Source organism: Naegleria lovaniensis, assembly GCF_003324165.1.
Source record: "Naegleria lovaniensis strain ATCC 30569 chromosome Unknown tig038, whole genome shotgun sequence".
Lineage (NCBI taxonomy): Eukaryota > Heterolobosea > Eutetramitea > Acrasida > Naegleriidae > Naegleria > Naegleria lovaniensis.
Genome location: NW_025407860.1, coordinates 154031 through 176195, shown reverse-complemented (window position 1 = coordinate 176195; position 22165 = coordinate 154031). Strand labels below are relative to the sequence as shown.

Below are 22165 nucleotides of genomic sequence, written 5' to 3'. Positions count from 1 at the left end.
TTAGCACAAGTTACTTCAGTTTGGCTTTTTTAGTGGAGGATGCTGTTGCTGTCTCCTCAGCTTTCTTCCTTCTCTTCTTGAGTTTGGACTTCAGCTTTTTGTACTTTTTGAAGAGCTTTTTCTTATCTTCTTTACACATGGTCACTAACACTTCATAAATTTCTTCAGGACTTGTGTCATCCTTGGTAAAATAATCTTCAAACACGTCGTCATTGTTTTGCACTGAAGCTTCATGATCTGTAGTCATCAAGTCACTAATTTGTTGCATTTGCAAAAGTGGATCTTCCCTAGCTACAATATCAGAATCCACTCTACTAATCCCAAACAATGGACACTCTCTGTCAACATTGGTGTGACCAAATTGTCCGCATTTTGTACACTTTACATTTCTAAGCTCAATACCAAAAGGCTTGTGTTTCACTTTTACAAATTCTGTGTAGGATCCTTCTGTTGGAGCATGTTTAAGGAATGGGAATTTTTCAACATCAGACAACTGATCTTTGGGAATGTACTTCTTTTCTGATTTTGATTCTTCTTCTTTAGTATCATTAGTAAGATGTTCATCTTTAGGATTTTCTATGGCCGCAGCTGATGACAAATTTTCATCACTCTTTTTTGTGTCAATTTTCATAAAGTCTTGAATTGAGTTGAGGCCTTCAGAAGAGCCATGTGCAGCTTTTACTCGAATAATATTTCTATTTCGTTCCTCTCTTTCTTTTCGTTCTTGCTCCTCCCGTTCCTTCTGCTTCTTTTCCCTCTCCAATGAATCTTTTAGACCAGGAGGAAGTTGATACAGAAAAGCCACCGATTTGACATTTCCATGACTGATTGAAGCTGTATCGTCGTTATTATTTCCACGCTTTCTTCCTCCTCTTCGAGATTTCTTCTTGATTTGAGTGTCGGATCCTCGAACAAAATCAGAAAATTCAGGAGTTGTATCTGCAGAAATAGTTGATGATGATGCCGTTGGCTTGGTTGATGGTTTGACAAATTCCAATGGCTGATTCTGTTCAACTTGTTTGTTTGCCGTTTCTTTTGTTACTTGTTGTTGATCATCGATATTTACAATTTTTTGTTTTAGCATTTGCTTTCTTCTCTTCATCTCGGATTGCAATTCCGTTGTCTGTTTCCAAGCAATATTATTCTCAATATTCTTATTTCCTTTCCGAGACGAAGTCTTTGCTGTTGTAACCTGATCATCTTTGTATAATTCTTGTTCTTGTTCTAATTCTTTCCTCCTTTGCTCCTCTTTCTTTTTCTTGGTTAAATATTGTTGTTCCGCAATCCATTTCTTTCTCTGATTTTGTTTGTTGAGAGGGTGAAAGGATTTTAGGTTCAAAAACGCAAGAGCCATTTTTTTTGTTTAAATTTATTTAATTTAAATCCAATTTTAAAAAATGCCTTCATCACCGTTGATGGATTCAACAAACGATGATGATAAGATGAATTCTGCTAGTCTTGATGATGGAATGGTAGTAGCAGAGAGTAGTAGTAATGCAGTACCATCTTCAATATCGGAACAGCAACAGGTTGGAGATAATAGTGTGGATGATGGTTTTAATACAATAACGGCAACACCATCAAACACAATGATGGATTTGTCAGGAGATTCTTCTACTCAGGAATTGAATGGTTATAGACCAGTGGGTGTGATTTCTTTTAACAAGCTAAACATGTTGGTTTATACATTTCAAAACAAGATGTTTATTATGGATCCGAATGAACCAATGCAAATGGAAACAATACCATCGAATCACATGTATGATAATATTTCTGGATGCTCATGGCAAGCAAATGAAGGAATACCTCTACTCTTAACAAATGATTCCTATAATACCATCTCATTATGGAAAAGTGGAGATCATTGTGTGAATGATTTTGTTCTGAGAAAAACTTTTTACAGTGAAAATGTATTGTGCTGTAAATGGTGTGATTCAATTCGAATTTTTACTATTCATCCACCTTCGGAACGACTATTTGAAACTGAGGGAGAGGGAGAGCTTCTTGAAAATAGATACCAATTTAAAACAAGTGTGGCTACTGGCTTAGCTCATGGAAGTAGAGCATTTATCGTTATTACTAGCCATGGAAGAGTGTTGCTCTACTTTTTTGACCATGCTAAGGCACGATGGGTCACGTCTACCATTCAACTAAATCTAGATTGTGTCACTAGTGCAGATTTTACTATTCTAAATAACGGACAAATATGCGTAGCGTGCAATGAACGTGACAGCTCTGCTGTTCACATATCCTATTTTGGAATTGAAGTTGGCAGAAATGTGGATGCCACCCTGCCATTCAATTTGAAGTTTATCTCACGTTCAGTGTTTGTGCTGGATCATTTGGTTGATGGACTCTACTTTATTCCTTTCATGGATCGATTAATAGTGAAAACGAAGAATAACAAATTCAAGTCATTTTTCCAAAAAGATCATACCTTTTCAATATCAAAGGTAATCCCAATTTCTGAAGAATTAAGAAATTCTCTAAGCGGAACGGTTTGGAAGGAGCATCAAAACTTTGACATGCCTGAGGGAGATGCCATCTCATTTAAAACATCTGTGGATGGCCAATATTTAATATTTATTTCTAGAAGTGGAAGAATTACTTTTTACATTTATAACCTCTCTTCAAATGAATACGTACTCCATGATGAGATTTCAAACATTTTCTTGGACGGTGCAAGTAGAGAGCTCGTGAAAGAATCAAACCTTGTGCCTTCCCGAAAAAAGCGAAAAACGAAACAAGCCAACACCATCAGTAGTAGCGTCATTGTCACAAACAAACCAGAAATATTGGATGCTTGCTTATCTCCCAATTCTACCATACTTGCTGTATTAGATTCACACATGAGAGTTAAACTGTTTACCATGAAGAAAAACTCTATAGAAATCTATCGTAAAATGATGGACTGTTCCATGCTCAACGGTTTTGACAAGTGGGATTTACTTGCTTCTATTAGGAACCAATTCACAAACACAGAAATTATAGAGCTTGCAGACTCTTTCGGAAAATCCATGAACAACTTGACTCAAAGCAATATTCATTTTTGGCAATTCCAACACGATACATTTGCACTATTTATTAACTCGTAAGTAGTAGCGATGAAATTCGAAATTGGGACATGACACTTGTATTCTAATTATGAATTCTCTCTGAATTTAATTTGTCATTTTTTTCATTCAAAGAATGCTTCCAAGTGCGGAAAAACGAGCACTCGTCTTGGTTGCACAGTCAATTACCTATTGTAATAGTATTTTACAAATTTTGAGAGCTGAAAAAAGTATTGCCTCTCTTGGTGTACTTCATGCTCAAAATCGTCCAGAATCCTTTGAAGAGCTTATGAAATACTGTGAAGAAATATCTGCCAAGTTGAACGTTGATGATGCGCTTTCATTTATTTGCACAGCCAATTGGACCATACGATTACTGTTATTTATTAAAAAGTGTATGACGGATCTAATCAATGAAGGAAAAACCAAGACAGTTCCAGACTTTAGTTTATCGGTTTATTACTTGGTAAGTAGTAGTAGTGAAAGAAGAGTTTGACATATTGACGTGTGTGATGGAATTTTCAATCTCATCAACTTGTTGTGAATTCACACACTTGTTATTGCACTCATTTATACCACCCACACTCAGATTGGGAGCTTAAAATCTCAAAACTTGTTACCATTATTATTGAAAGAACTTGTGATTGTGTCCGTTGTGGTATTATCTCTCACTCCAAAGATGAAACAAGAGAATCAAATTATGTTACTAAGCAAACATACCATCACTCATGCAGTTAATTTCTTTTGGAAACTTTTGGGTTCAATTGAGGCGACACTGAAAAAAACGGAAACATATAAGGGAGATCATATCAATCCTATCATCATTGAAGAGTGTTCTAAAATCTTGTCAGATGTAAACAAGTCAAGTTATGAAGAAGCACTTTCGAATTATTCAACACAACAGCATTTGGAAATTTTGGATTTATCTCCCATGATGAAAGGCTTTTTGTATCATCCAAATTTTATTGATATACTCCCTCACAGGAAACAAGTGGATTCTATTACTAAGGTAACACCTGTTGTGGAGCGGCCTGAAAGAATTTTGGACCCAAAGAGGCCACTTGTTACTCTCAAAGTTTGCAAGTTGTGTAATAGAGTCACGCAACAAGATCCCTCGCCAATATTTTCCTGGAGTAAGAGATTCTCCATGTCTTGCCTGATGTGTGGCAGTTTTTGGAAACGATGCAGTGTTGAGAGCTGGCAAAGTATGGATAACTTTTAAACATGCATGGTCTCACTCTAATACACATGATGTATTGAGCTTTTCTCAATTCATACTGAGTAGTAATGGAAAACACATAATTTATTGTTTTAATATCCTCTAATCTTGGTAATAAGCTTCTTTTGATATTCTTGTTGCAAAGGTTCATATCTGGCAAAGTCCATATGGTAGTGACATTGACCAGAAGTAAGCGATCGTAAGTGTGAGCTGTATCCAATCATTTCGCTGAGAGGAACTTCTGCACAAATAATGGTAAAATGCTCTAACTTGCTTTGCAGGCCCTTAATTTTTCCTCTTCTACTTCCTGTAAGGTCTGACATGATAGATCCAATATAAGTTCGATCTGTTTCAATTTCAATATCCATGTAAGGCTCCAATAATCGAATGTGCTGTTCATTCTCTTTTAGTACCTTATTGAAGAGAGTGTGAGCACATCCAATGAAGGATTGATTCTGTAACTCTTCATTTCCAGAAATAATTTGCTCATTGTTGTCATCTAAAATAGATGCTCCAACAACGGTGACGGTCATTTCTTCAATGGGGTAACCTAGCAGTGCACCTCTCATGAAACTACTTTCAATGCCATACCGAATGGATTTTTCAAATTTCTTAATCACTTTTTGATCAGGTAAGCATAAATCCTCATCCCATTCAAAATTCACTACATTGCCTTGGCCAGATTCAGATGGTCCTACTTTTAACCACAGTTTTGCGTAAAGCCTCTTTCCAGTCGTCAACTTTTTGTCAAATTCCAAAAATGTCACTGGTGACTCCACTGTAAGTGTCTCTCTGTATGAAATTTGTACTTCTCCCATTTCCACGTTGATGCCATACTCTGTCAAAATTCTGTCCTTGATAATTTCTAAATGCAATTCTCCCATTCCGCTCACGAGGGTTTGATTGGTCTCTTCATTATTCGTAATTTTAAGACTTGAATCTTCTTTTTGAAGAATGGAAAGCGCATTATCAAGGGCCTCTTGCTCTGCCGAGTTCTCTGCCTCAATGGAACAAAAGAATACGGGCTTTGGAACTGAGAGTTGAGGAATTGCTGTGTCAAGTTTAGCTCCATGCTTGGCAACCAGAATATCTCCTGTACCTGTTTCTCGCAATCCCACTAACACTCCAATATTTCCACTCGAAATTTTTTTAACCTCTTGAGGTACGTTGGCATGCATTTGATAAATCTTTCCAATACGTTCTTTTTGGTTTTTGGAATGGTTGAAAATTGCAGGTGATTTAGTAATGTCAATGGCACCACCATATACTCTGACAAAAACGAGTAGCCCTCGTTGTGCATCATTAATCACTTTAAATGCAAATGCATTCAATTCCTTATGTTTTTCATCAATTTTTGGTCCAGGAAGATATCTAATGACTCCATCCAATACTTGTTGAACTCCTTTGTTTTTGAGAGAACTTCCACAAAATATAGGTATAGCTTTTCTAGAAATGGTAATTCTTCTCAATGCATTATGAATATCATTAGGTGTAATTTCTTCCTCGTTCAAATATTTTTCTCCTAAATCTTCATCAATACTAGCAATTTTGTCAATCATTTCTTCTCTTGCTTTCATTACACGATCTAGGTCTTTAGGTTGCACTTCTAGAGGTTTGTACTCTCGCGACTCATCTCCTGAAAATTTATATTCTTTAATTTCGATCAAATCAAAAACGGATGTAAAGGCGTCTTCTGTGCCATTAGGTAATTGAACTGGTATTGGAGTTGGGCAACCTGGCAGCCTTTCCAAAAGTGTGGAAATGGCAAATTCAAAATTGGCTCCAATTTTATCCATCTTGTTCATGTAAACAATTCTAGGAACGTTATATCGATCTGCTTGTCTCCACACTGTTTTACTTTGTGCCTCTACACCATTGACAACATCAAAAATTGCAACTGCTCCATCCAACACGCTGACAGATCGTTCCACCTCAAATGTAAAATCCACATGTCCTGGAGTATCAATTAAATTAATTCTGTGGTCTTTCCATTTAAATGTAATGGCTGCACTTGTAATTGTAATTCCACGTTCCTGTTCTTGCGGCATATAATCCGTGATGGTATCCCCATCGTCCACATTTCCCAAGTGAGAGCTGTACCCCGAATAATAGAGCATTCTCTCAGTAGTTGTTGTTTTTCCAGCATCAATATGAGCAATAATTCCAACATTTCTAATCATATGACTCGGAAGTTCAAACATGATATTTCCCAGAGTATCACCACTATCTTGAGTATTACTTTTAATATCTTTTTGTCGGGTTGTGTGTTTGAGAGAGGAGGAAGCCTTCTTTTCAGAATGATCGGAATATTCTCGTTTGCAAGTACTAGTAGTAGTATTCATCGGAAACATGAAATGATTCGTTTTGCTCCGCATGATGGTCATTGGTCTACTACAACTAGTACGTAATATTGTACTTGATGCTGTACCCAATGACGAGAGCATGTTGTGCTTTGAAGAACAAAGAAAAGATGATGGACTAGGAGCCAAATATCGTTTTAACATTTTTTGTTTTTTCAATTTTATTGATGAATGATAAAAAGTATTTCTCATTAAAGTTATTCATTCAGACTTGGATCAAAACCATTTCAAATCAAGAACACCAACTCACCATGGTGAACTCGTTGGATTAACATTGGTGGTTTTGAGCCACGTTTGCCCAGGTCATCAACACGTAATCACACACAAAAAAATGTCTCAATCCCTTCTTGATTATGCTTATTATTGGTTCTATCGATTTATTGATCTATTCCAACCACAAACTCAATACTGTATTTTAGGATATACTCAGTCTAGTTCTTACACTCCGGCTATATTTACTGAAATAACGGACTTGTTACAACGATCATTTGCAAATAATGATACCAGATCTTCTCCGATTGAAACTCAATATTCATACAGCGTGGAATATAAAAACTTTTACATGACAGTCTTTAAATTAAATTATTATTCAACCTATTATACTGAGGAAAATATTTATAATTATTATATCAAGGGAAAAGCTGGACTTTTACTCACGATCGAAGTTACCAATCACACTTGGGAATCAGATGATTTGCCAAATCGAATTCAATTTGTATTGAAAAAGATTGGAAAGAATGTACCTGTATTATTTATCATTCATGGATTGCAAGAACCAATGGGAAAACATGCGAATAGTATAGCCGAGATGGTACAACAGATGGTGAGAAAGCATGATCATGAAGAGTACTCGTGTATTGTTACCAAAGAAAATGGTAAAGATGGTGCTTTATACGAAGGATTGGAATGGTTGTTCATCATGTCTGCCAAGTGATCATAGCTTGAGTTTGAAAAAAATGTGTAAATACTCTTGTGTTCCAAAATTGCACCAGAAAGGACATAAAATTTAATTTCATGGCCAAACTCAATCCTCATGTTTTTCCGATTACTGTTGTTGTTTCATATTTATTTACCATTACGTGATGATCAATAGTAATTCATGGTAAAATGACAGCTGGCATCCGTTTTCGGTTTACAGTGTCCTGTAATTCAATGAAAAAAACTTCTCGCAAGTCAGGGCAAAAAATGCTGAGGCTTGAGTTTGGCCATGGCAACCACAATTCGGAGTGTAGAGCCTTGAGGTCTTGCTCATCATCATCCGTTGGCCACAATCATCGCAACAACACCAACTTGTATCATCATGATAGACTTATTATTTTATGTAAGTTTCTTGTTGGGATTATTCCAATGATCTCAACCTTAACAAACTGTGCAGTAATTTCTCTCCTTCTATTATGTAATTATGCTGCACCATTTATTTCATCATCATTTTCGTATACAATCTCTGATCAAGAGCATGTCATTGAACAGGTGAAAGCATGGAAGTATAAACAACGAAGTTTTATCAGGGTTATTGAGGGAGATGTGTATCAGGAACGAAAAAGAATGATCGATACCAGAGAAAAACCCCGAGCAGTAGATGTAGTTGATGCAATCGGGGACGCAAAAGCCAATAGCGAACGAGTCAATATAGTAAGCCCGGTTCTTGGAAATATGTCGCAATCCTCATGGGACACTCTTGTGCGGGTAGTCAGTCGAGAGCTTGAGTTGGAACATATTCTGACTCTTGGAAGAAATACAATTTTTGATTTGGGAGAGAAATGTGCAACAGGAATCAATGTAAGTTTTGTGGGATCTCTTTTGCAGAAAGCTTACCAATTGTTGTGATGCTTGTAAGAATTTTACGGAATATGTCTATGGAGAAGAAATGTTTTTCAGAGGCAAGCATTTCAACATTTCCCGAGATCAGTATTCAACATTTGAAACGGGTAAACCTGGAGATTTTGTTCGAAACAGTACAACTGCTAGAATTACAAACAGAATTAGTGCCGGATCGAAACATGTACTTGTACTAATGCCTAATGGAAAAGTATATTCCACTGGAGTCTATCTGAATGGAAATTTGGGAAGGTATGTTTCCGACATAAACTTTATTAAGGCAGTAACAATAATTTTATGACATTCCACAAACTTCAAAAGGAGAATGACGGATTCAAAAATTGTCTATAATGCTCCTGTTGAAAATCTCAAAGGACACAAAATTTTACAAATTGAATCAAGTATGAATAGCAACTTGATTTTAACTGACAAGGGCCTCTATGGTTTTGGAGAAAATACAAACTCTCAAATGGCCACTGGAGGGACCAAGCCAGTCCTTACCCCAACTAGAATCAATGGCTTCAATTTTAATACCACCATTGTACAAATTGCTATGGGATATTCGTTCTCTTTTGCAGTGGATATCACTGGAAAGCTTTGGGCTTGGGGTGATAATCTTGCTGGTCAACTTGGTGACAGAACATGGGACGAAAAGAATAGGCCCTTCGCAGTTTACAGATATGGAGCATTATTGAACCAAACGATCTACAGAGTGTGTGGTGGTTGGAAACATGCTCTAATGTTAACAACAAATGGCTCGTTATATGCAATGGGAGACAATTCATTAGGGCAATTGGGAACAAACTCAAATGTCAATACAGGAGAGCCTGTTAAGGTGAAAATGGATAACTTTGGATATCGAACGATTGTTGACATTCAATGCGGTTATGCTCACAACCTTGCATTGACATCAAGTGGAGAAGTTTTTTCGTGGGGATACAATGAACATGGCCAAATTGGTGACGGAACCACAACGAACGTTCTAAAGCCAAAGCTGGTTCCTGGATTGAGTGACTGCAATGTGAAAAAGATTCATACCAAAGCAAATGTGAATATTGTACTTTGCTCGAATAACACCATCTTTGCGTGGGGAAAGAATGATGTCAACCAAACGGGAACTGGTCTTTCCACATCAACTGTTTCTGTACCAACTAGAATAGATTATACACAACAACCTATTGTTGATATGACATCGTCAGAGAATTACTCATTCCTATTTCTTGCAGATGGCTCTATTCATGCTGTTGGTTTGTGCAACAATGTGCCATATTTCTATGGCCATGAATGTCTTGATTCTCAACCTGCATTGCTACCTGGTGCTATGCCCAACGATCCCAAAAGATATGTTTTTTCATTGGATGGAAAGTTCACCAAAGTAAGACTTCAAGACAGCATGACCATTCCATGGTATCAGAGAAAACCTGTGTATTTCGAAATGGGGGAGGATGGATATTTACTCAAGCCGGAGGTGACAGTACCCACTCGATCCTGGAATGGATTTAACATGTACAGTACGAACGTCACCAATACCAACAATTGGACAATCTTGGAATATAACAATTCAACGAACGAGGGCTTTCCTGTTTCAATCTATAATTCCCACTTTTTGAAACTTAATGAGTACATGTATTTGTTTGGAGGATTTATCAATGATGAAATATCCAACTCGATCTACAGATGTCCAATCTATACCTTGTCGCAGGAATGGGAATTGGTGAATGTTACGCTTCCTATACCGTTGGCATCTGGAAGTATTCAAATTATTGGAGATTTCGTTTATATATTTGGAGGAATGTCAAGATTGTATTACTACAACGAAACCTGGGATGAAGGCCCAACTCTTGCTCCCATTATTGTGGACACGATATTGAGGGCACCCCTGTCTAATGTTTTAGCCTTTGAAATTGTACGAGGCAAGAATATTTCTACTCCTCTACATTCTGCATATTCGGAAATTGTTGGTGATTATGTCTATTTATTTGGGGGTTTCAATGAATTACATCAGTCGACATTTAACATTTTTAGAGCTCCAATATCAGACCCAACAACATGGCAAATGACTTTTGGTCTTTTACCCTTCTATTCAATTAATACTGGAACGTTTGTTTCCACAAACAACTCTCTCTATATATTCAATGGAGGAAATAGCAGCACGGCAAGTGGTGGACCGTTCATGGCTGTTGCTAGCACAAATGATCCTGTAGAATCATGGATGCTCTACAATGACCCAGTCCTTACCACCGAGTCATGGTGTAAAAAGTACAGATTGTTGTGTTTGTTCTGTAATGGCGTTCAAGCCACACACCCAAGCGTTTGCTCATCAGGTGGAGTTTGTGCAGACTACGATACTTGCGTGTGTTCACCAGGAAGAAGCGGTAGAAATTGTGAGTTCGTGAGCATTTTGGCGTTTGAGAACAATCGAAGATATGCTGATGGCACCTATGCTCGATCATGTGAAGAGTACAAAAATCCATTCAATACATCTCGATTGTATTCTGGATATACTGGAAATGGATTTTACATGATTCAACCATATCCAGAAATGCCTCCAGTGCTTCAATTTTGTGACATGACGCCAACATTGCCAAGTTTCACCCATCATCCTGAAATGGTATCGATGCAAACCAAGGCCAACGAACTACAAACATACTACCGTTTACTCAAATATTCAAACTCTATTACCAGCCTTGGAGATGGCCTTTACAAATTAAGGTACGATCCATCAAGAGTTTCTCTGTTCACAAATAACCAAGTACCTGATAACCGAGTTTCACCTCAGTTACAAATACTTTGTAATGTTCCCTACACAGGTGCTCCTCTTTTGTGTAGTTATGCTGGAGCATGCGCAAACAGCAAATGCATTTGCGGTACTGAGAGGTATGGAACTGACTGCCGAAAAGTTGGTATTGTATTGTATGGTGGATATAGAAGATATGCAGACTTGACCTTTGCTGCCTCTTGCTACTACTATCGATTCCCATCAAACTCAAGCAGGCTTTATTCTGGTGAGATTGGAGACGGCATGTATTTAATCCAACCTGACTCCACCAAAGACGCTATTCCCGTATTTTGTGACATGTCATCAAAAGATAGCTCTGGAAATGATAATTCTGGTTGGACCTTGGTGTACAAGTATCCAAAACGAGTGAGCGACGATGCTTATACTATTTGGACAAGCACTAGCGACACAGTAGGAACACCAAACAAGTTCAGTACAGACATTTATCATTTGGCTTCTGTAAAGAATAGTTGGAATATTTTCACGGAGGCAAGGGTTGAAATTACCTCTGAAGGTTCAGTTAAGAGATATATTGTCTTTGGGCTTGGTTCAGACAAAAATCTTTGGTTTACCAAAGACTCGGTTAAACATTCAAACTGGGGGCTACATTTGGGTTATTATGACACATATCAATATTTCGCTGCAATTGGTGACACTGTTAATAACAGAAGGTGGACCGTTATCAAGTCTTATTACAATTGTGATTACGACCTTGGCTGGCTTATTATTGCCAGAGCCACTGACACTTGTGTCGTCAGTGGAAGATGGAAATCTGAGCCATACGGCCATTCCATTTATTACTCAAATGTTGACACCACCATGTATTTCAAGGATATGCTTTTGGCTGATACTGTTATTGTCATGTTGCGATAATTTATTCAATAAATGCAAATGGTGACATACTATGTCACACAATGCTCGGAAAAATGGGAGTGTCTGGCTCCTTTCATCCTTAAACATCACGTCCAAACTATTTTATACTTAGAACTACTACTACATTTCTTCGTCCGTACTCGTTGTTTGGAGGCCTCTCGTAAATGCTGCACTTTTTCGATTGTTCAACTTGTCATTAAAACGTTGACTGTCATTTCTCCTAATGATACGGGCTGAATTTCTATTATTTTGAGCTCTATCCGAAGATAAAGTACCCAGAGATGCTTGTTGTTGTTGTGTCGTGTTGTTATGTTGTTGGTGAGAGGATGGTGTTGTCATGCAGCTTGGTTGAGACTTGTTCGTGGTTGACAATAGAGTTGTGAGATGATTCGTTGTGTTATCACAACAATCCATATTCTCATTGCTGTCAAAACTGCTACTTGCAGTGCTCCTACGGTCAGCACCTAACGATGAATTCAACGAGGAAGGAGTGGATGGTGAGCCTCCTTTCTGTGTGGATTGTCTCTTTTTCAACAAGAAGGAGAATATTTTGAAACCCTTCTTTTGTTCCTGAAGGTCCGTTCGATTCTTTTCCGAGAGTGTTGGCATGGTGTGTCACGGTGTTGTTGTTGTTTCTAGTTTTTCAAAGTTTTTGGTGAGAGTCAATGAGAGAAGAGAGAGGTCTAGAGTTATGTGTGAAGGTCGTACGAGTCGCGATCGAGTTGGCACTAGCAACGGAGATTAGTAATAGTACTTGAGACGGTGTGTCGAGAGTGAGATCAGTGAGGGAGTTTTTGCGTTGTAGGTCAAAGAAACGTTTCCTGTGTTTTTTTTGATCGTTGTTTTTGACAAGAAAGACCAACAACATCATAATTATGATAAACAAAATCATGACATTGATGATTTTCTAAAGAGGCAATAAGGGCTTACGATTCGTTACAACATGAAATTATGATCTTTCCAGAGTCTCAGGATTCGACATTGGCTGTCAGATGAATGGAATCAAGGAAGCTTTGTTTCTTTTAGTATTTAATATTCGAAATAAATCCTAAAATAGATCAAGGTTTGAATAATTCTCTGAATAGGAGCAACATGTAGGACAAGTTGTGGATACTCTCTAGCTCTCTTCCACACCAAGTTGTTGCGGTATTCATCTTATCAATCAGAATTCCATTTATATTTTTATCTTCAAAAAACCTGTCACATTCTTTCAATCTCAAACAACAACATTATGATAAAAAAAATACCTGAACCTCTTTGATTCACACCATAATGTCACCCTCATCAAGTAGCAACAATACCAACATGAACAATAATCAAGATCCAACAACATTCAAGAAGAGAAGGAAACAAGAAGAATCATCCACAATGAAGAAACAAAAAAATGATCCATCCATAGAGACCTCCATGGACCATCAAGTCGTTTCCAAATTTTCTGAAGAAACTCTTGTTCGGGACCTTTTCAATCAACGAAACGACCTTCAGTTGGATCATTCAAATCTCATTCTCAAAAAAGATCATGTATTAAGACCCATTTGGATTTGTTCCGATGTGGATGAACGATTCCATATTTTCATGGAGACATGTTCTCCAATCTATCTACAAGCGTATGATTTTCTAGTGGCAATAGCTGAACCCATTTCTCGTCTTGAAAGCTTTCATGAATATATATTGACCGAATATTCTCTTTTTGCTGCTGTTAGTATTGGAATGAATACTGAACATGTGATTCAAATGTTGGACAAGTTGAGTAAGGTACAATTACCAGATTCGTTAATTAACTTTATTACGGAAGTAACAAGAAAATATGGTAATGTTAAACTTGTTCTACAGAAAAATCGATTTTTCATGGAATCGCAACATTTAAGTGTTATGGAAAAATTATTGGAGGATTCTATCATTCGTTCAGCTGCTGTCAGTCCATCAGATCGAACAGAATTTCCAAACATTGATTCGAGTGGAAGATTCATTATTAAATCAAAGCCATTGGAAATTGAAAAATTCCAAAAACAAGCATTAATTTCAAATACCAAATCTGTTCCATTTAAAATTCAAACAGAAATGATTCAAGTAGATCATGATCAAATAGACAATTACGACAACCATGATGATGATTGTGACATGTCTTCCACACACGTAATAACAAACTATTATCAATTTGAAATTCATCCCAACCAAGTTGAACATGTCAAAAAGAGATGCATTGAAATTGGTCTTCCCACTCTCGAAGAATATGATTTCAGAAATGACAGTTCCAACAAGTCATTACGCATTGATTTGAAACCAACAACTACCATTCGATCCTATCAAGAAAAATCACTCAGCAAAATGTTTAGCAATGGAAGAGCAAGAAGTGGAATTATTGTCTTGCCATGTGGTGCTGGAAAAACACTTGTTGGAGTCACTGCTGCATGTACTGTTAAAAAGAGAACACTCGTATTGTGTATCAACTCGGTGAGTGTTTTACAATGGAAAAATCAATTTAAATTATGGAGTACCATCGATGAACGTCAAGTCATTGTGTTCACCTCTCAAGAAAAGGATTCACTTCCAAAAGAGGAACTCCAAGAACCTTTGATCATTATTACGACCTATTCCATGTTGACACAACAACACAAGAGAAGTGGTAAATCGAAGGAAATGATGAATTATATTCAAAGTAGAGAGTGGGGTTTACTCATTTTGGATGAAGTTCACGTCGTGCCAGCTCATCAATTCAGAAATGTCTCCAGTTTAAAATCGCATTGTAAACTTGGACTCACAGCCACTCTCGTTCGTGAAGATTCGAGAATTGATGATTTATACTTTTTGATTGGTCCAAAATTATACGAAGCCAATTGGCTCGATCTTCAAAAAAAGGGACATCTCGCTCATGTTCAATGTGTAGAAGTATGGTGTCCAATGACTGCTGAATTCTATGCCGAATACTTGATTGCTAATGCCAAGAAGAAGACTCTCTTGTATGTCATGAATCCAAACAAATTCAGAGCGTGTGAATTTTTAATTCGATATCATGAAAAACAAGGAGATAAGATTATTGTATTTAGTGATAATGTCTTTTCATTGGAACAATATGCCACGAAACTCAAACTTCCATTCATTTGTGGTAACACGACGCAACAAGAAAGAATTGAGGTTTTGAATCGATTCAGACAAGGTCGTCCCTTTAACACCTTGTTTATGAGTAAGGTTGGTGACACGGCGATTGATATTCCAGAAGCAACAGTCATTATTGAAATTTCCTCTCATTTTGGAAGTCGAAGACAAGAAGCACAACGTTTGGGAAGAATTTTACGTCCAAAGGCAGGAGGACTGAACCATCAACACGCTTATTTTTACACATTGGTCTCTCAAGACACACGTGAAATGTTCTACTCAACTAAGAGACAACAATTCTTGATTAATCAAGGTTATAAGTTCAGAGTGTTGCCAGATATTGAAAAGTATTATGAACATTGTGCAAGTGGTGAATTAGGATTGTCCTATGGTCGCACCACAATCAATGAGAAGGAATGGCTTGGTGTGGTCAAAGCGGCACGTGATGCATGTGGTGACGAAGAAAAAGTGGATGATGAGAGTAACACTCAACAAGCATCAATTTCTATGGCACAGCTTTCAGGAGGACAAGGAGTTGTTTATCATGTACTTGATGGAAACACTGTAAAGAATAAGAGAAACAAGTCTACAGTGTCAGCTGCAGTTCATCCACTCTTTAAGAATAGAAATTCTTCATCCAAATATTAAATAAATGATTACTGGAAAGCGTTTGTGAATGAACGTTCGAATTCGTTTGGTTTGACGTTCTTGCTGTCTCGTGTTATGGATATTGATGTTGGAATAAATTCAAAAATTAACAACTGGATTTTGAAAGACTTCCACATCGAGAGAGTGTTTGGGAATGTCTCACGAGGACCACATGGTCTGCTTGACACACGTTTTATTTTAAATTGAGAGTGAATCATTCGTTCGCACTCGTTCATCATTGAAAGAGCTCTTGCTCCTCTCGTAAACGAAATGAAAATCAATCACTGAGATCATCACCTGGTCTCACTTTCCAGAATTCCCATTTCCATTCTCATTATTATTCTTTTTATAATATTTCTTATATCCATAAACACCAGCTCCAACCACAACACCACCAATAATCGCTACGGGAAGAACCGTTGTGGTCAAACCAACCGCACCCGCAGCACCAATCGATTGCAACGTAGCAACGGTTGAGCCAGCAGCAACACCACCTCCATTGGCCACGGCTACAGCACTCATCCATGATGAAGCCAGAGAGCATGAAGCAATTCCTGCTTTACCAAACCCGAGGAGAGAAGCAAGAGTTGGAATACCAACGTAGGCGGTTGATCCAGCCACAACACCACCCACAGTTGCTCCCAAAGCTGTTTCTTTCACTGGAGATGATGTATTTTCAGAGTCGTTCGTTGTTGTTGGTGGGTTCATCTCTGATTTTGTTGTTGTTGTTGTTGTTGTTGATAGAGATTTAACCTTCGTGATTAATTTCGAAGAGTTTGGAACAACCGTTTGAGACCAAAAGTTTTGCAAGCTTTCCATTTTTTTTGTAAGATTTTTCATTTATGAAAAGTACAAGGTCAGTTTCTTATTTGAAAATTGAGAAGGAGAATCGAATGAGAATTTAACTTTGTGGTTGTTTCGATTAAAAATCATTGATACACTTAAAAAAAATGAGCGCCAACTCTTCTACGATTTTTTGGCAAGATCGAGAAATTAGATTTGATTCCAACTTTGAGGCAGGGTATGTTGAGTTGTATACAACATTGGACCCGAGAGTTCATCATTCTCTATGATGGAAAATAATAATTTATTGGATAATTGGATCCCGAAATATGGTTGGGCAAATCCATATTGAAATGAATTGCAACAACACACTGTTAGAGAACTTAATTTGAGGAAGGGAGAGTTTGAAATTGATGTTTTGGAAAATGTAGAGGATACGAAAGGAAATAATGGAGAGAAGGGAAGATGTGTCATTACAAATTTACGATTATTGTGGATCTGTACAAGAAATCCGAAAATTAATTTGAGCATTGGATACAATACAATGGTGAATATTAAAATTCAGACAGGATCGAGTCGATTAAAAGGATCCACTCAAGCATTATATTTATTAACAAAATATCATGGCTCAAGATTTGAATTTATATTTTCAAATATGGTGAAAACAAATCCGAGACTATTCTCGACCATTCAAGCAGTATTTAAAGCCTATCAGTCAAGCAAAATGTACAGAGAAATCCGCTTGAGATCGGCCATCATTAAGAATAAGCATTTAGAGTTGTTACCCAAAGAGCAAGTATATACAACATTGAGTGGTGTTTGGAATTTGAGTGCAGAGCAAGGAAACTTGGGAACATTTATTGTGACCAATGTACGAGTGGTGTGGTTTGCAGACCTTGCAGAAAATTTCAATGTATCCATTCCTTACCTTCAAATTGTAAGTAAGAATGCAACGCTACTGAACTGACATGAGGAATGAAATGTCTGTTGACTACTACTTCCAACTCTTTTGGTATCTATAACACATGAATCCTTCACAGAAAAATGTATCATTTAGAGACTCCAAGTTTGGAAAAGCATTTGTGGTTGAAACGAACAGAAGTGCAGGAAGAGAATTTGTGTTGGGATTTAAAGTCGATCCAGTCGAAAGACTCAGTGATTTGTTCAAAGAAGTATCATCTCTTCATCAACTCTTTACAGATAATCCACTGCTTGGTGTTGAATATCAGCCAGAAGAAAAGCAGGCTAGTCTCGAACAGCTCATGGTTCCAAAAACCACAGAGAGTATTAAGTACATTGGAAACAAAGACACCAGTGACCCACTCGCTCCGTACTATGTTGACACTTCCGACAAGTCAAGCAATACTTCGATTGGTTTCAGTGAAGAACTTGGTTTAGCTTGTGAAGAACTTAAGGATGGAATGTCCATCAAAAAGTTGTGGCAATGCATTTACAAGGTGTAAATAAAAGTTGTGTGATTAATCCGAGCGCACGATGGTCATCACACAAGGTTGGAGTCCATAGACAACACGATCATATTTTAAACGTGCACGTTACACGCTAGAACCAATCCAATGAATTCATTGAATCATGCAGGTAATGTTACAGAAACTGCACCCAAACTCTATTCTTTGGCCATATTACAATCATCATGCTCCGATATTAAAAAAAAATGTCTTCATCCATTCCCAAACTAGTTGGTAACACTCCACTCTCCGAAGCAGATCCAGAACTCTTTGACCTCATTGAAAAGGAAAAGAACAGACAATGGAAGGGTCTTGAATTAATTGCTAGTGAAAACTTTACAAGCCAGGCTGTGATGGACTGCCTCGGAAGTTGCCTTACTAACAAGTACAGCGAAGGACAAGTTGGAGCTCGTTACTATGGAGGAAATGAAGTGATTGATGAAATTGAAAAATTGTGCAAGGAGAGAGCTCTTTCTGCTTTTAATCTCTCACCAGAAGAATGGAGTGTGAATGTACAACCCTACTCCGGATCACCTGCTAACTTTGCGGTTTATACTGGTCTATTGCAACCTCATGATCGTATCATGGGTCTTGATTTGCCAAGTGGAGGACATTTAACTCACGGTTATTATTCTGGAAAGAAGAAAATTTCTGCTACTTCCATCTTCTTTGAAAGCTTGCCATATTGTGTGAATCAACAGGGTTATATTGATTATGATGGACTTGAAAAATCAGCCAAAGTTTTTAGACCAAAATTAATTATTTGCGGAGGAAGTGCATATCCAAGAGATTGGGATTATGCCAGATTGAGACAGATTGCCACCGATGTTGAAGCCTATTTAATGTGTGATATGGCTCACTATTCGGGATTGGTCGCTGCCAAAGAGCACAATAATCCATTTGAATATTGTGATGTTGTCACATCCACTACACACAAATCACTCAGAGGACCTCGAGCTGGTATCATATTTGCCAAGAAGGATCTCATGCCAAAGATTGATTTTGCTGTATTCCCTGGAATTCAAGGTGGTCCACATAATCATCAAATTGCAGCCATCGCCACTCAACTAAAGCAAGTACAAACTCAAGAATTCAAGGAACATATCAAACAAGTGAAGGCCAATGCCAAGACACTCGCCAAATGTCTAATTGACTATGGATATACTTTGGCAACTGGAGGCACTGATAATCACTTGGTGTTGTGGAACTTGAGACCACAAGGAATCACTGGAAGCAAGATGGAAAAGCTTTTCGATGCAGTCTCAATCACAGCCAACAAGAACTCGATTGCTGGCGATCCAAATGCATTGTCACCATATGGAATTCGTTTGGGAACTCCTGCTTTGACCACTCGTGGACTCAAGGAAGAAGATTTCGAACGTGTTGCTGAATTCTTGCATCGTGGCTTGCAATTGGGATTGAGACTCCAACAACAAGCTGCCTCTCCCAAGTTACCAGACTTTTTGGCACAAATTAAGCCAGAGGATGAAGAATTGAAACAATTGAAGCATGATGTGGAAACGTTCGCTAAACAGTTCGGCATTCCCGGTTGGAATATTGAAGAAATGAAATTCAAAGATTAATTGCAGTAAACAACATTGCAAACGTGTGCATTCTTGATTTTCCTTCTAAAAGAACATTGATGAAAATCAATGATTTACAAACCAAATTGATACAATTCCGTGATTATCATTGAAGGCGACGATGCAGTGATTGTCATCATCACGGTGATGAAAATAAGAGAACCGGAAATAATGATTATTTCGAAAATAAATTTCTTATGTTATTAATCACGAGCTAATTTTACATCTTAACTTCCTTCAAACCGTCAACAAAGAAGAACAATTGTGAGGTTTTTCCGTCATCATTGAACTTTTGGAAGATGAGCATCGACTTGTCCATATCGTTAGATTCGCCTTGGTAGAATTTGTAATTCTTGATGTCCTTACCAACTTGGTCAGCGAGGAACTTCTTGACTTGCTCGTTGAATTTGGCGAGCTTTTCAGTGCTCTCCTTTTCAATTTTAGCTCTCAAAGTGGACAAGTATGGTCCGACGGTATCAACCAATTGCTTAACCTTTTCAATTCCAGTCATTTCAACCAAGTGGAAGCTATCAACAATTTGGTCAACCTTTGTGGTATTTTCTGGCTTGTTTTCCAATTTTTCGAATTGGTCTGGATCGTAGAGGATATCCTCATCTTCATCTTTAACCATGAACTTGGAGGAAACATTGTAAATGAATCCTTCATATTCAACCTTCATTGGGAAAGAATCAGAGAACAATTCATCACGGGTGAAAATATCAGTGTAGACCTTCATTGTTGTTGTGGTTGTTGGGATGTTGAGATATTTTTTCAAGACGAAAAATTTCAACTTCAAAAAAATTGGTCAGGTCTGCGATTGGTTGGTACTGGGTTTACAATTGTTTGTTTTTCAAATTGCCAAGACGGGTCATGCCGAGGTGCTTATTAATGATAAGGCAATAGCATAGGCAGCATCATAAAATTACATGAAAACTTTTAATTGGAGTACAGTACTCCTTTCCGAACGAATGAATCAGATTAAATCTTGCTATATTCAAGTTTGGTTTCTAACTTCTTCATGTCCATCATCTTTCGAACAGCTTTCATAAAGTCCTCATGTATGACATAGTCTCTCTTGGCTCTGAGAGCAAACATACCAGCCTCAGTACACACGTTACGTAAATCGGCTCCATTGAATCCGTCCGAGAGCTTAACAATGGCATCATAGTCAATTTCACCTTGTTTGGTCATGCTTTTGGAGTGAATTTGTAAAATGGACAATCTTCCTTGTTCATTGGGTAATGAAATTTCAATCTTTCTGTCGAGACGACCAGGTCTCATCAAGGCAGTATCCAGCACGTCAGGTCTATTGGTGGCCATGATAAATTTGACTTGGCCGACATCGTTGAAACCATCCAATTGATTCAACAATTCCATGAGCGTTCTTTGAATTTCACGATCAGCACTGGTACCTTCTGAAAATCTTTTGCCACCAATGGCGTCAATTTCGTCCATGAAAATTATACAAGGTTGGTGATCACGAGCATATCCAAACATTTCACGGATAATACGAGCGGATTCTCCAATATATTTATCTACAATGGCACTGGCCACAACCTTCAAAAAGTTTGCTTCAATATTACTTGCAATTGCTCTGGCCAGCAATGTTTTACCTGTATTCGATTTGTGAAATGATGAGAATGGTTAATTCAATGCAGCAAAGCAAGTAAGCCAAATTTGTAACGATTGGGGAGGGTAGTGTTCAAAAGCAAGTCATTGGCATATTCGAACGTTAAAAAATGTTTGCATGTCACAAATGGTCAAAACATTAATGGAATTGTGAATAATTATTAGTACATGATTGACCAAAACCACAGAAAAACATACCAGTACCAGGAGGTCCGTACAACAACACACCCTTTGGTGCCTTGATACCAACTCTCACGAAAATTTCTGGGTTAATGAGTGGAAGTTCGATGGCTTCTCTTAATTCTCTAATTTGTTCATTGAGACCACCAATTTCGTTAAAGTGTGTCTTATCCAATTTGACATCTTTTGATTCAATCATGTTGAAAACAGAAGGATCCACTTCTCGAGGTAAAATCCTCATGATTGTCAATGTAGTCATATCGAGAGCAACTCTTGTACCTGGCTTCAATTTTGCCTTGTCAATCTTTTTTCTAACTCCGGTAACATATCTTGGTCCACTGCTTGCCTTTATAATAAAACGTTCATCATCCAATTGTTTTAAAACTTCTCCTACAATTTGTCCAACAGATTGAAGAGCTTTAAGATCGTCTTCTGTCTTTTCATATTTCTTTTTCAAATCTTTTTGATTTTCGCGAATCTTTTTTACTTCAGCTTCAAGATTCCTGTGTTGAGCAAGCTTTTCAGCATAAACATTTAGAGCTTTGTTTCTTCTTTCATCGATCTCCATTCTCTTGTTGTTCCGTGTGCGAGTTGTTGTTGTATCAATACTACTACTTTGATCGAAATATTAGAATACAGCACCACTGGTACGCAAGCTATTTTTTTTTTGATGTTTTT

General features: G+C 37.6%; 12 protein-coding genes across 12 annotated transcripts; 6 read left to right on the top strand and 6 right to left on the bottom strand.

Moving 5' to 3' along the window:
• Positions 1-10: 10 nt before the first annotated feature.
• On the bottom strand, positions 11-1354 carry C9374_009315 (uncharacterized protein; the record flags this gene model as incomplete). Its single annotated transcript, XM_044699489.1, has 1 exon — positions 11-1354. The coding sequence occupies one exon, from the start codon at positions 1352-1354 to the stop codon at positions 11-13; it is 1344 nt and encodes a 447-aa protein (XP_044544666.1).
• A 43-nt stretch (positions 1355-1397) lies between these two features.
• C9374_009314 (uncharacterized protein) lies at positions 1398-4275 on the top strand (the record flags this gene model as incomplete). The annotated part of the gene is made up of 3 exons (XM_044699488.1): positions 1398-3091; positions 3189-3519; positions 3643-4275. The coding sequence occupies 3 exons, from the start codon at positions 1398-1400 to the stop codon at positions 4273-4275; spliced, it is 2658 nt and encodes an 885-aa protein (XP_044544665.1).
• An 89-nt stretch (positions 4276-4364) lies between these two features.
• Positions 4365-6776, bottom strand: C9374_009313 (uncharacterized protein; the record flags this gene model as incomplete). The annotated part of the gene is made up of 1 exon (XM_044699487.1): positions 4365-6776. One exon carries the CDS (start codon positions 6774-6776, stop codon positions 4365-4367), a length of 2412 nt encoding a protein of 803 aa, XP_044544664.1.
• Positions 6777-6963: 187 nt separating this feature from the next.
• C9374_009312 (uncharacterized protein) lies at positions 6964-7566 on the top strand (the record flags this gene model as incomplete). The annotated part of the gene is made up of 1 exon (XM_044699486.1): positions 6964-7566. One exon carries the CDS (start codon positions 6964-6966, stop codon positions 7564-7566), a length of 603 nt encoding a protein of 200 aa, XP_044544663.1.
• Positions 7567-7817: 251 nt separating this feature from the next.
• Positions 7818-12102, top strand: C9374_009311 (uncharacterized protein; the record flags this gene model as incomplete). Its single annotated transcript, XM_044699485.1, has 4 exons — positions 7818-7953; positions 8008-8411; positions 8470-8702; positions 8772-12102. The coding sequence occupies 4 exons, from the start codon at positions 7818-7820 to the stop codon at positions 12100-12102; spliced, it is 4104 nt and encodes a 1367-aa protein (XP_044544662.1).
• Positions 12103-12222: 120 nt separating this feature from the next.
• C9374_009310 (uncharacterized protein) lies at positions 12223-12711 on the bottom strand (the record flags this gene model as incomplete). Its single annotated transcript, XM_044699484.1, has 1 exon — positions 12223-12711. The coding sequence occupies one exon, from the start codon at positions 12709-12711 to the stop codon at positions 12223-12225; it is 489 nt and encodes a 162-aa protein (XP_044544661.1).
• A 663-nt stretch (positions 12712-13374) lies between these two features.
• C9374_009309 (uncharacterized protein) lies at positions 13375-15846 on the top strand (the record flags this gene model as incomplete). The annotated part of the gene is made up of 1 exon (XM_044699482.1): positions 13375-15846. One exon carries the CDS (start codon positions 13375-13377, stop codon positions 15844-15846), a length of 2472 nt encoding a protein of 823 aa, XP_044544660.1.
• A 303-nt stretch (positions 15847-16149) lies between these two features.
• C9374_009308 (uncharacterized protein) lies at positions 16150-16665 on the bottom strand (the record flags this gene model as incomplete). Its single annotated transcript, XM_044699481.1, has 1 exon — positions 16150-16665. One exon carries the CDS (start codon positions 16663-16665, stop codon positions 16150-16152), a length of 516 nt encoding a protein of 171 aa, XP_044544659.1.
• Positions 16666-16796: 131 nt separating this feature from the next.
• C9374_009307 (uncharacterized protein) lies at positions 16797-18092 on the top strand (the record flags this gene model as incomplete). Its single annotated transcript, XM_044699480.1, has 3 exons — positions 16797-16867; positions 17008-17566; positions 17670-18092. The coding sequence occupies 3 exons, from the start codon at positions 16797-16799 to the stop codon at positions 18090-18092; spliced, it is 1053 nt and encodes a 350-aa protein (XP_044544658.1).
• A 209-nt stretch (positions 18093-18301) lies between these two features.
• On the top strand, positions 18302-19678 carry C9374_009306 (uncharacterized protein; the record flags this gene model as incomplete). The annotated part of the gene is made up of 1 exon (XM_044699479.1): positions 18302-19678. One exon carries the CDS (start codon positions 18302-18304, stop codon positions 19676-19678), a length of 1377 nt encoding a protein of 458 aa, XP_044544657.1.
• Positions 19679-19898: 220 nt separating this feature from the next.
• On the bottom strand, positions 19899-20414 carry C9374_009305 (uncharacterized protein; the record flags this gene model as incomplete). The annotated part of the gene is made up of 1 exon (XM_044699478.1): positions 19899-20414. One exon carries the CDS (start codon positions 20412-20414, stop codon positions 19899-19901), a length of 516 nt encoding a protein of 171 aa, XP_044544656.1.
• A 242-nt stretch (positions 20415-20656) lies between these two features.
• C9374_009304 (uncharacterized protein) lies at positions 20657-22055 on the bottom strand (the record flags this gene model as incomplete). The annotated part of the gene is made up of 2 exons (XM_044699477.1): positions 20657-21291; positions 21506-22055. The coding sequence occupies 2 exons, from the start codon at positions 22053-22055 to the stop codon at positions 20657-20659; spliced, it is 1185 nt and encodes a 394-aa protein (XP_044544655.1).
• Between the last annotated feature and the right edge of the window lie 110 nt (positions 22056-22165).